Source organism: Conger conger, chromosome 11 (assembly GCF_963514075.1).
Source record: "Conger conger chromosome 11, fConCon1.1, whole genome shotgun sequence".
Lineage (NCBI taxonomy): Eukaryota > Metazoa > Chordata > Actinopteri > Anguilliformes > Congridae > Conger > Conger conger.
In genome coordinates, this window is record NC_083770.1 from 34,694,524 (window position 1) to 34,708,079 (window position 13,556).

General features: G+C 42.7%; 1 protein-coding gene across 11 annotated transcripts in view; it reads right to left on the bottom strand.

The window, feature by feature from the left end:
- Nucleotides 1–696: 696 nt before the first annotated feature.
- gapvd1 (GTPase activating protein and VPS9 domains 1) overlaps nucleotides 697–13,556 on the bottom strand; it is a 54,370-nt gene continuing 41,510 nt past the window's right edge. For all 11 annotated transcript variants that reach the window (XM_061259855.1, XM_061259854.1, XM_061259853.1 and 8 more), the window contains 6 exons: nucleotides 13,357–13,516; nucleotides 12,579–12,766; nucleotides 10,130–10,343; nucleotides 8,797–8,869; nucleotides 6,691–6,888; nucleotides 697–4,870 (listed from right to left, as the gene is read on the bottom strand). In XM_061259855.1, coding sequence (XP_061115839.1) covers nucleotides 4,730–4,870; nucleotides 6,691–6,888; nucleotides 8,797–8,869; nucleotides 10,130–10,343; nucleotides 12,579–12,766; nucleotides 13,357–13,516 — 974 coding nt within the window. In that variant the 3' untranslated portion in view covers nucleotides 697–4,729. The remainder of the gene's footprint in view (nucleotides 4,871–6,690; nucleotides 6,889–8,796; nucleotides 8,870–10,129; nucleotides 10,344–12,578; nucleotides 12,767–13,356; nucleotides 13,517–13,556) is intronic.

The following is a 13,556-nucleotide window of genomic DNA, read 5'->3' on the forward strand; positions in this document are numbered from 1 at the left end:
GAAAACCACGCTGACTTTTTATTCAAAAAGAAAATAATAATACGCTTAAGGGGTTCACATTATAAGTGACTTATTAGGAGACTGGGTATATTCCAGAAAGGATATTTTTCAGGCCATTACTCTGGAACTAGTTAGATCAGTACAGAATAACAGCCATAATGTTGCCTATGGACATCATCAGGCAAACGCATCAAAAGAGAACCACAGGACTTACTATATGTGCAGAAATGAAAGCACCCAAAAATCCTCATCAGTATTTATTACAAAATATTTCATGTAAAATGATCTTTGAGAAATATCTACATTCTTTGGGTGAAGTGTTGACAGTCATGCAAGTGGTCTGTATGCATCAGGTTTCTGCAATTTAGGCAACTAGCAGATGCTTTTTAGCTAAACTCAAAAAAGGTGCTTTTAACATGGTAAGCACACGCCACCAGAGGTAGAGAATTATACAAGACTAACCACACAGAAGCGTGGACACAATTTATAAAAAATAAAAGAAATGAAAAAGGAACACATCCATGCTTACACCTCGTACACGAGAGTAGAGACAACATACCTTAAATGGCGACAGGGGGAGTCTTATTGGTGGCAGTGTAACTGTCACTGCCGTAATCATCCAATCATTCAACACCTGTGCTAGAAACTCCATTCAAACAGCTCAAAAAGAAAAAAAAGCAGGACAGGGAGATCAACTTCGTTTTTAATTAATTTTTTTATAGAATAATATAATACATTAATCACATTAAAGACAGAACACCCCTCCCCCCCACCTATGCCACATTGTGCAAGTTTGTTCATGTTCATTTGCTTGTCGTCCATCTTGTCTATCCCATAGAGTAGACAGACAGACCGCTGAATTTTCACTCCAGACTGGCACCAAAATTTAGGGGCAAACTACCGAGGCCAGTATTCACACTATTGTACACATAAACAGGTTTCAATACGGATTGGACAAGTCTTCTTCAATGGGCCTTAGAATGCATGAGCACTTTATCAGAACATAAATTTATCCACAATGTGTCTGAATTAGGCTTAGACATTGTTTAGGATGCAGTAGCAATGCTTTTACAAGGGTCAAACTACTGACAGCTAAGGGCAGGAAGTCTGGAAACCTTTGACAGGAAACACAACTCATTACAGAACCAGACTGAATCCAGATTATACACGTGTGATTGCTCCAGTTTCACTTTGGTGATCAGTTAAGAGGTCAACATTCTCTGAATGATGCATATAAGATATAAGACAGTGTTTAAATGCCTGTGAAAAGACATTCATTTTTTTTTTTTTTTTTTTTTACCATGGAATGGATTCTGGAGTCTATCACTTGAATTGTTATCTTCTACAGTGAGGGTTTCATTGAAAATTCTGTTTTCAAACAGGCCCCCTTCCTAAACCCTAAGTACAACATCTGAAAATAAGCATCTGAAGGTATTCACATTGGCATGTCCATCTTTTTTGTAGCTATTTCCGATTTACATCGATGGAAGAAGGAATAAAAAAAAAAAAAGAAGCAAGACAGGTCAGAATGAAAGCTAACGCATCTAATTGCCTGAATCTATGATACTACTGTTAATGTCACAGGCGCTATGCTTTAATATGAGTATCTCACGGCTAAGCACCTATTAGTCGAAAAATGCACACTGATCAACTGATATGCTTGCCTTGAGCTCAGAGCCATTACTGTTTATCCCAGTGGAAGGTAATCATCACAATTTATTTTTCTTCTTTCTACCAGTATCTCGGATAAATCTGCAGGCAATCCAAGAAAGCGTAGATTAAAGCTTCGACATTCAGCGTGAAATAGGCATGACAATTTACTTCTTGGCGCGTACATACCTTTAAAAACAATAAAATCTAGAAAATAAAAAACAGAAAAGCTAAATTTGGCATAGGTTTTTGATATGTCTTCATTGAGAAAAGAAGGTAGTGAATGGACAAAGAGTCGTGGAGGAAAACTCTTCGCTCTTCCAGGTGCGGAGAAAGTCCAACTCATTCGGTTCAAAATAGACAGCGTTCGGTCTCAGCTGCCCACCGTAGTGTCCTGCTCAGTAAGGGGTTGCCCTTGGGAATGTAGTTTCACAGAGTCATTGCGTTAATAATAACCAAAACAAAGCAAAAAAGACATGTCATAGCAAAGGGTCAACTAATTACCGTTTGGTGAACAACCAGACCGGCAACTGCACAGCCAACTGGCGGGTGAGATGTACTTTATGTATTTTAATGTGGACTGTGTCACTAGCCAGTGAAGCGAATTAATATTTGTTTGGCCAGAGCTGCCCACAAGGCATTGCCACTTGTGAATGATCTCTCCGAACTTTGAAGTTATTGACCAGTGTATGACCAGCAGAGGGTCACCATCTTGAAAAACCCTCACACACAAGTCACTGTCAGTTAACAGTCACAGTGTTTGGATATTTTATTGGCTTTTCTGTAATATTTTGATTAAATATAAAATGGGGAAACTGCTTAGAAAATACATCTATAGACATACAATCCATAAGCGAGTAGCAAAGTGCATTATTTTAACATTGGAAATTGCGTTCTTGCCTTTTAATAGCTGCAACTAGAACATGGATGGCTGCCATTTTTTTGTGTTTGGCTGAGCAGCCCTACACTTTCGACTTTTAAAGGACTGGGGAAGAAGAAAAAGAAATACAGAATCCCATCCCTTCTTTAAAAATAGAGAAATACAACAGAAACAACAGTGTACAACCAATTTTAACAGTCCCTTTCTTTAAGTTGTAAGGAGGTAGACTTAAACGGACCAACTGCATTTTTTTTCTCCCCGCTTTTGTTTTTCGCATTGATGTACTTACATCCTGGATATTATGGGTGCAATTATACAATTTTGCAATTCTATTGTTCGTGAGCAAATTACAAAGATGTTGTAAAGACACACAGCTCCTTTGGACCAAATGACCAGCACGACAGAGCCAAGTAAAATGCGGCTTTTAGGATACAAGCCAAATTGATGGATTCGGATTTGCAGTGCCCAGGGCCAGCAACGAACTTGGAAAAAGAAAAGGAAGATTTGTTTTTCAGCCTTGTAACAGGGTGCCTGGGGTCTCAAGTTAATCTGACAAGATGCTCAAAAGTACTCTAACACAGGTCATGACCTGCTTTCTGTGTTCTCCAGAAGAGAGCACCATTGCCCGCCCACAGTCTACTTCTAACGCTCACGCCACGCCACTCCACTCAGTCATACACCTCAGCCCAGTCCCTCTGCCCAAAAAAACAGAACAATAAATAAAGTCTATAATACAAACTATACATTCATATTCATGAACTAGGCCAAAAGCTGAGATTCCCAATGTTCAGAAGGATTTTGTTCTCGTGAGGTAGCCTCAATGACAGGGTTGCGGGTATGGCAGGGGAGGGTTCGGTCACGGACACGGTCCACGCTCGAGGCACGCTTTGTGTGCGAGCAAAGGCCTGACCAGAAAATCCAACACAGACCTACGGAAACTAAATGGGGTAAAAACCATGAAGCGGACAAAACGAGGGCAACGTAGCAAACCGCCGGTGGTGTGCTACGAACCGACGAAAGCACCCGGAGCCGCTTTCTTCAGACACCGAGAGAACAAGGCCGGCATCTTTCATCCTCTACTGCCGGAACTTTCTCCGCACACCAGCCTGGCACTCAATCCTTCTCCAGCAAGGCACCGAATCCGCAATGCTGACTGTTCAGAGCAACCCGATGAAGCCGTTTCTCATGTGCACAAGATACTTCTAACCCACTAAAAATTGTTAGGATGATCTATCTGGCAACGGGATTTTTCTTCTTATAGCTCACCTCATCCAGTCTCTAGTTTTGTTTTCAATTCAGCCTCTTTAACATCATTCTGCCCAGTATCTTAATACAAGCAGTAACATTTTAATGTGTTTTTCCAGACAAAGGAAAATATCAATAAAGCATTAAACAGACAGCATTAAATAACATATACAGATAGATCTAAAGACAAGGGGCCGTTTTTTGTCCAGTCGGGAAGGTTTTCTTTTTTTCAGCTCGTTATGTTCCATAAAACAGAAATGACTGGCGTGTGCTTCCCGGGTGATTTGAGTAAAAGAACCGGTCACTTGAAAACACAACGTGGTCGTCGTTTAGCGCGACCTACTCTGTGAACAAACCAGAAGTAGTGAACCCTACGCATTTGATCTGGCTGGAGAGCCTGTACCCTCTCTGTTTCACAGGTGGATATTCTGGCTGCTTCCATCCGTGGTCTGCGTGTCTGGGGAAGGAGAACGCTTAGTGCTTGTAGGCAGTGTCCTGTAGGGGCTTCCAGGAAGGAAGGGAACCCACAAACAGCCTGAAGAATTCTGGTCCCTTCTTTTTAAATTGGATTAAATATTAAATTTTAAATCATATTCATGATCCTGTTTAGATATAGAGCACCCAAACCCCTCACCGAGAGAGAGAAAGAAAAAAAAAAGACAGAAAAAGAGAGGCGGAGAGAGAGGGGGGCAATTTAGTCGCTCAAGGTTGTTCCTTGTAAAACCAACTTTTTCCTCCTTGCTTTTGTTATTACGATATACTCTTTGATACTAAAATGTCTCTTACTCTATGTACAGCTATACAATACAGAGTGACAAACGGGGAGCAGGCGTGAGCGGGGGGGGGGGGAGGGGGGGGAGACGTGGGCGTGAGCGGGGGGGGGGGGGGGGGAGATGTGGGCGCGGTCCCAGAGCAGTTGGCTGGGCGGTGGCCCGTACAGGTGGCAGTTCTGCATCACTTGCGGTCGTCGATGGTCTTAATGAATTCCACCGCTGCGGTGAACTGCATCCACCAATAGCACTCCTCCCCACTCAGCCGACTGGCGTAGAAATTATTGATGTACTGGATGGTGGACAGCAGGCAGGGCGGGTTTGCCTGGGGGGGGGGGGGGGGGGGGGGATTAAACGGGGGAGGAAGTTAATGGCTAGAAGCCACACATATGCACGCTTGTATCATCTTTGCTTGCATGTATGTGAATTTACAGTACAATACGTACATACATACATACACTCACTGAGCACTTTTATAAGGTATTTAATTAGACTTATTCTTTTGAGTTATTGGTCTTCTCCTGCTGTAGCCTATCCACTATAACAGATTGGACACGTTGTGTTCAGAGATGCTCTGCTGCATGCCACTGTTGTAATGTGTGGTTATTTGCGTTACTGTCACCTTCCTGTCAGCTTTGACAAGTCTGGCCCTTCTCCTCAGACCTCTCTCATTAACAACGTGTTTTTGTCTGCAGAACTGCTGCTCAATGGATGTTGTTTTTCGCACCATTCTCTTGCTAACTCTAATCATTCTAAGATCAAGGTGAACAGCTGAACCTATTGATCATGTCTGCATGCTTTTATGCATTTAGTTGGTGCCAAAGGATTAGCGGATTAAATACTTGCATTAACAAGCTGGTGTATAGGCCTACCTAATAAAGTGCTCACTGAGTGTACATACATACATATACACACATACTGTACACTGAGATTACTTCATACAAAATATTGAAACATGAGAGTAAATGTATTGAAATGTATAATTAATTTATAATTTAATTGTTTGAACATAACATTATTATGTGTCGTTTATTATATGCAGCCTTTTTTCTTCATTTTTACCAAGGGTGCCAATAATTCTATATATATATATAATATATATACACTCACTGAGCACTTTATTGGGTAGACCAGTACACCAGCTTGTTAATGCAAATATTGAATCAGCCAATCATGTATATAATTAATATAATAAATACCTAATAAAGTGCTCACACATACATATATATTTCCACATTCCATACAAACACAAATGTCTACACAAGTGTCCACACAAATTCAAAACAAAGCATTGAATTATAGACATGAGAAAAATATCTGCCCCATTTCTGAAGAACAGAAATACATTTTCTTTCTAAAGTTCATTTTCACCAGTTCTAGTTTACTTTGTTTGGTTAATGAAAAACACTTAAGATATGTCAGCCCATTATGGTCTTAAGAATTATTTTAAAGTCGGACGCCTGAACAGTAAAGTTGCTGTCGGTCTAGTGGGAGAAAAATGCTGTTTCAGCGAGGAGCCCTCTGTCAAACTCACTGATATGAAACTGTGCCGTGATTAAAAGAGAACTGATTAATTTGTAGATTAATTAATGGCAAAGAAAATAACTGACTGACAGCCCTTGAACAAAATGCACATCATAACCAACCGAACATTTAAGACTCTTTAAAATTAATTATCAGTTAAGAAAATAGCCACTGACAGGGCAGCTATGTCTGACTACTCGCAGTTTAGACAAGCATTTCTGCAGCTTTCTTATGCAACGGTGTGTGCGTGCATACATTTCCTTCTGCATGTTACTACGCTTGTGTGCGCGCGCCTTTTCGTGCGTTTTCCATCTTGCACATTACTGGATCACACGCGTGTGTGTCACCTTTATTAGCACGAACACGAGCACAAAGTCGTGTCCACATTGGCCAGGCTCAGCAGGTTCATGATGGTGGAGCACGTGTGTGTATGTGTGTGTGTGTGTGTATGTGTGTCTCTCACCTTTATGAGCACGAACACGAGCACGGGCACAAAGTCGTCGGCTCCGGGCAGAGTCCTCGTTGGCCAGGCTCAGCAGGTTCATGATGGTGGAGCACGTGTGTGTGTGTGTGTGTGCGTGTGTATGTGTGTGTGCGTGCGTGTGTATGCGCGTCTCTCACCTTTATGAGCACGAACACGAGCACGGGCACAAAGTCGTCGGCTCCGGGCACAGAGTCCTCGTTGGCCAGGCTCAGCAGGTTCATGATGGTGGAGCACATGCGCAGGATGCACTGCACCTTGTCCCGCGGCGTCTTATATGCGCTGATGGTCCGAATCTCTGACTGCGCAGACGGCCACGGAGCCTCCTTTAAGTACACCTGCACGCAAACCACACACACGCACGCGTTATGACACTTTACACACAGTCAGCTAACGCTCTTCTGCAGCACAAGGGCTTTCACCTGGGTAACATTAAGCAACGGTACTCACTACAAATCCACTAACTATGACATGACCTAGCGGTTAAAACTGGGCTTTGTTTTTTAAGCTAATTTCCTGGTCTTGAGAATTGAGAGATCTTAGCGTTTCAGCTACCCAAAGCAAGTCAATGATAACATTACCATTGTATGTTATACTTGCCATTGCCTGATACAATGAGACATTGTATGACAATGCTAAGCTGCTGTTACCCACGCAATCAGTGTACGAGGACTTAATTCCCATATAAGAGCTACCAGTTTCCAAACTGTACAACATAACGGCGCCCAGAAACTACACTTCCACAACAGCAAAACACTTTTCACAAGCCCATGTAAAGTCAATGGTTGGTTTCAGATATCTACACATCCACACTACACACCAACTACACACCAACTACACAAATGAACCAGCTTGAATACAGCATATTCCTGGTTTGGCCAATAAGTCCTGCTGGCATAAATGAAGGAAGATTTGTTCAGAGTAGCAAACACAGATATGTTTTTTCCACTGCGGGGGCAGTGCATTGTTAAAGCGAAGCTCCGCTGAAACAGGGCTTTAAGAGTGAGGCAGCCGCACTACGGCCCTGTTTATTAATTACCTGAGATGTGCTTCACTATAAATCTGGCTCAAGTTTAATGAACTTGTGCACACGAGTAGAAAAATGCACTCCTGTGGTCCTAATAAATCCAGGCCAGCCACACTCCATAAACGCACGTCTCTCCCTGAATGTACGGGCCATCTTAAACATGCACCTTAATCTCTGCGTCCGGGGGACAGTCTGCGACCGTCCACTTCCACGGATCCAATGCCTAACGCCTCCATATTTAAGGAACGTTTTTACAGTTTAAATATCTCCCATTGTGACAAATATACAAATGTTATGTACTCTGCAGAAAAAACCGAGAGAACCACAACACTTTACGGGTAAAGAAAATATTTATTACCGCTAGCCTGTTCAGTTCTTACTTTAAAACAAAAAACGCCGTTGTTTTAAAACAAAATTCAGCTGTTGCCCCCCAGTACCGACACAGAGTAAACTCTGCGTCTGGTGGCACTGCCTGGGCGACTGCATCGGCAGGGGTGTTAACGAGAGGAACGCAATTACCCAAACTCTCAGACACCTGCACACACCTCAGGCCTGTTAGCTCTGTTAGCGCTACAGCAGCTGTGGGCACACAACCTGCCTGTCATCCCATTCACTGATGAACTAAAGCTGCTCAATTGAATTTTTATTACTTTATTTATTTTACATGTTATTTTCACAGGTATCTAAGAGCCGTTAGACTTAAAAACAGTCAGGATTTATAGATTCGGAAGTATTTCTGAAAACTTGGAACTAGTACATGGGAAATCTGACAACCAAAACCTCACCATCCACTGATGAAATAAATCTGTTCTATTTTCTTTGTTGTTTTCACAGGTGTCTAAAAGGGGTTACACTCGAGAACAGTAGGGTTTATCATATTCATGAGCATTCCTGATAATTCCCATATTTCATTTCTAGTGTTGTGACAACCAAAAGTAACCATACACCAAATTAAATGAATAAGTAAATGTATAATCACAAACAAAATAGTTATCTATTTTAAAAAAAGGCTTACATTTTTCTACTTTTCACAAACATAAAAAGATATTCAGAGAATTGGTCGCTAAGCAGTGACAGTGCTCAAAATGTAAAAAAAGACCTCAGATGAGGTAAAACCTGTTAAATCCTGTTGAAGATATGAACCCACATCGCCCTGGTCACACAGGCGTGATCCACAACCACAACGTCTCACTGCTGCCGACAGGCCAGAGAGTCTTACCTCTGGAATCTGAAGAGCTTTGTGATTGGCTGTCACCACTTTGGAGAGGCGCTGAATGTGTTCCTGTAAGACCCTGAAAGAGATGGGCTGTCGTGATGCAGCTGTAAAGTTCCACACATCAGCCTTTCAGAGCGCCTGTAAAATGACCCTCAAGATATTGATAGGCTGTAAAACAAACCTTGTATATTGCCCAGTAAACTGAGAAAACCCACAAAAAAAATAAAAAAAATAAAAAAAATAATTCTGAATAAAGAAATTGTAAGGTAAAAATAATAAAATAAAAACGTATTTTACAGTGATACTAACCTAAAGAACACAAGGGAATGCTACAGGAGGGTGTAAGCAATTTATAGACAGGGCTCATGTTTTAAGATAAGTCCAAATGAACATGCATACTGTAAAGATATATAAAGTGCATGCATGGACTTACTGTCTGGAGCACCTGAGCCTACATTAATTCAGGGTGCTAAGGAGATCAGAGGTTCTGTGCAGATGTTGCCAGTGTACCGGTGACGATGCCCATGTTTTAAAAAAAGTCATTCTGCTGAAGTATACCGGAAGTAGCCTACACAATTGTATACTTCATACTTAAAGTACAATTCAAGCTTATATCAAGTACGCTTAGGGTATTATTAGTACTGTTATTACTATTGCGTAGTGTTAGGGGTTAAAGGCCTGCCTACACCAACTATAACAATAATGTTTGAAAAATCCTTCTGACTCAAGTGGATGGCACCACACCACAACTATAAAGACAACGACAGTGACAAATGATATCATTGTAATCAATGTTTTTTTCCAGCTGCATGAACGATAAAACACGGAGAGCCAATCAAAATCCCTCTGAATTTATAGGGTGTCACGACAAACTGCAGACAACATAGCCGAAAGGCTATTTTATAGAACATTATCGTTTATCAGTGTGGATGCTCACATTGTTATGGCCACGGTTATAGTTATAGTTATAGTTCTTGGTGGGGATGAGCGTTAAGGGTTAAAAGCAAAAACATACATATAAAGAAACCACTTGTCTTTATATACCATACGCGTGTCTATCTGAGGCTATAAACTGCCAATCCACAAGGTGGCAGCCTGGGCTAATCTGGCTGGAGTTGGAAGGATTACTTCTTCATGTGTAGTCGCTCGTTGAACAGTTTAACCTCCCGTTTACATTTAGCGCCGATAACGGAAACTTGTGGAAACGCAGCGCACATTTGCATCATGATAGGAGAATTAATTCATCATGACTTGCATCGCTGCCCGTGTTCGCGTTTGCGCTCCTGGTGTAGAGTATATAGCAGGCTGAAGCCTCAGGGTGGGCGTGGGGCCTTACTGGTCTCTCAGGATGTCTCCGTCCTGGTTGGGGTAGAAGGCGAGCTTGAAGATGCGGTTCATGACGCTGCGCTCGATGGCCATCTGCGCGTCCTGAAGCTGCTCCTCGCTGGCGTACTGCCAGATGGCATCGTGGGCCATGGCGCCGTAGAGGTAGCGCAGGAAGTCCTCCACCGACGCGGTCTTGTCGTCGGCTGCCGTGCAGCCCTGGAACGCTGGGGTGGGGGCACGGAGGATGTCGCGTTATAAAAAAGAACGGTTTCTCCGGAATATTCTTTCCATTCAGTTCAACAGGAAAATTTGTCAGGAGGAACTATTCATTTTGTATCTACTGCATATCTGGCAGCAGCACGGTGGTTTGAGGGTCATTTGACACCTTGGACACTAGATGACTAAAAACCATTTAGCCATGTGTTCCATACTGTATCAGCATAATTTACAGCTGAATCTAGTCCCACCCCCCAATTCCCATAAAGATCCATTTAAATGCAAAGAGTTTTAGTATCGCTTGTAGGACAACCAAAAAATAAGATATCCAGACAATGATGATGTTGAGACATCAGGAAGTCATGACATGCCAAGGATATGCAACAAAATACTAAACATGACTACTTTCATTTACATAACATTGCTATGTCCCAAGCATTATGGCCCTGAAATGAAGGGGGGGGGGGCTTGTATAAACACTGCTAGTATTTCTACATGGTGAAACCAAAATATATAAAAATGTCCTTTCGCATGTGGTTAAAGTGCACATTGTCCGATTATTAAAATATAAATCTCAAATTGGGGAGTACAGAGGCCCAAACATCGTGGAGGCCACTGTGTGCGGAATATGTTCATTCCGATTTGACTTTCTTACATCAATTGGCTGACTCCCAAAAATGGTATAAAAAAAGCATCATTTGAACTTTAATTGCAAACTTATAACTAAAGTTAGTTTTTACAAAAATGTGTTATTGTTTTTATCAATATTATTTGAGGTGTCAAGAAGCTGCACCAAAATATATTGCGTTGTAATAGAACTGCGCTGCAGCCTGAACTTAATTTGCCATCAAATCAGTCTGCGAACAGAAGCTCAAAATGTTTTCATGCTCAAAATCCCCTCCAGTATTTCAAGCTTCACAGATATGTTCTGATGGCTTTGTTTCTTCATAAATTTCAGCTCAATTTTATATCTCCAAAAGCAGACAAGAACGACTGTTTTAAGTTAATCTCTGGATGCCACAAGGGGACATTCAAGGTTTTTTTTTCCAACAGTCTCTCAAGAGCAAACTGAATAAATAGTATCTGACAGTAACACAGTGCACTTTGATATCTTTCCCTCTCGTATCTAGCATAGATCAACCGAATCGCACAGTTTCGGTTAGTATCACCAAAGGCAAAAATAGAGACATTAGTTGACCAACTTTGCTGAATAAATGTAAAATAAAAAAAAGATGAAATGTGTTTTTAATAAAATGCACTGCACGATGAAGTGCCAATGGACAGGCGTTAGAGTCTGGTGCCCTCTAGAGTGTGTCCTCGGCCAGAGTAGAGCATGCGGGGCAGGTCACATGACTCCGGACACCGGCAGAGAAAGGCCTGGAGCTCGGAGGCAGGGCCAAGCGAGCTCATTCCGGGGGACGTGAATAGCTTTCCGCAGGACCGCATGGGGAGCGGTGCTCTTTCAGAAAGCCCAATTTTACACCGCGCTGCCATTTCCACTGAATTAATATTCACATTACGAGGTTACCTCCGAGCCAGCGCTCCCTTGTCTTAGAAACACCCCCTCCTCCCTCCATGGCGCCCCCATAAAAAAAACATCCAGAAGATCATCAAAAGTGCTTCTGCATGCAAATAAACTCAAGGAAAGTCCACGGATGGACAAGTGAAGCTTTGAGGAATCATCCCGGCAAGGGCTTCCGATAAGTCGCGTGGTTAGCGCGCGCAGCTAAACTCCTCCCCAGGGCTGCATTTTCCAGTACTCATTGACTTTTTTTTCCTCCGCGAAATTAAAATGAATTTAACTGATGATATAAAGTTAAATGACAACAGTAAATGTAAATCTCCTGATGATCTTTCTGGAGCAGCAGCCCAAGGCAGCGCTTAGCATTAATAGGAAAGACAGGAGTAATACAGACAGAGAGAGAAAGAGAGCATGAGAGAATGGGTTATTATAAAAAGTACTTTGTGCTCAGAAATATATTTGAAAAATGGAAAACTTGACACAGAAGGAGACCTTGAGAGGGAGAGGGAGGGGGAGGGAGAGGGAGAGGGAGAGACAGAAGGTTGGAAAGAAGAGAGACATTTTTGTTATATTGTAGTTTCATTATGTAACCTCTGCTTCGGTAACACAAGTGCCTATATTTGTCATGTCAATAAAGAAATTTGAAATTGATAGTCAGGCCAGGGTGGAAGGGAGGGAGAGAGATAGATAGACAGACACACACACACACACACACACACACCTCTGATGAAGCCCTGCATCTTGGCCTCCATGTGTTCGAGCAGCAGCCGGACGCAGACGGTAGTGAAGTAGCGGTTGGCCACCTCCTTGTCCCTCAGCACCCTCTGCAGCAGGCGCTCCAGGTGGGCCTGGGAGGTCTGCAGGCCCTGCCGACACCTGGTCAGGTACGCGATGTAGGGAGCCCGCTTCCTGTAACGGCCAGAGGCATCGCGTCACAGCACGCACAGGTTAGTTGGTCAGTGAACTGTACTTAGTTAATCACAGGTAGGGGATCCAACTAAGACAGGGGTGCATGGTCCTAGAGGGCCGGTCTGCGTGTAGGTTGTCGTTCAACCAGTTACCTTGGTTTTAGTTTTCCAACAATTCTATAAACGAGGATGCACTTTCCGTCTGCAGCTGTAGCTGGTGCTCATACAAATTTTCAGACCAAAATATGATTGAACTAATTAAGTAATTGAGAGCAGAAGTTGGCAGAAAGTCCTGAAATGGATCGGCCCTTGTTGTGCACCCATGAACTAAGAGGACACAACTCTTAACCATAAAAGTTAATTTCTCAGGTTGTGCCTTTGCAAATGTTAAAATTAATACACTGAATATAAAGCTGTTCAGGATTTCAGTGCTTACCAAAATGGCTCCGCAATTGAAAATACTAAAAGTATGAGTGAGTAGAAAGCATAGACACATAAAAATAAATAGCGTGACGGCACTAGACACTCCCGCTCTGGTCTTTTGGGTGCACCTGCTCAAACCCACCCCGCACCCCAGGGGATTGTGGGTACCTGTAGTCCTCGGCGATAGCCGCCAGCAGCTTCCTGCAGGTGCGGCCGTCGAAGCGGCTGACGCAGCGCGTGGTCTCCTGGATCTGCGCCATCTGGCTCTTGTCCTGCAGGTTGATGGCTTCCGCCAGCTGCACCTTCAGGAAGCACACGATCTCGTTGTCTGGGAAGGAAGAAGACGTGAAGCAGGGGGTCAGGCAATG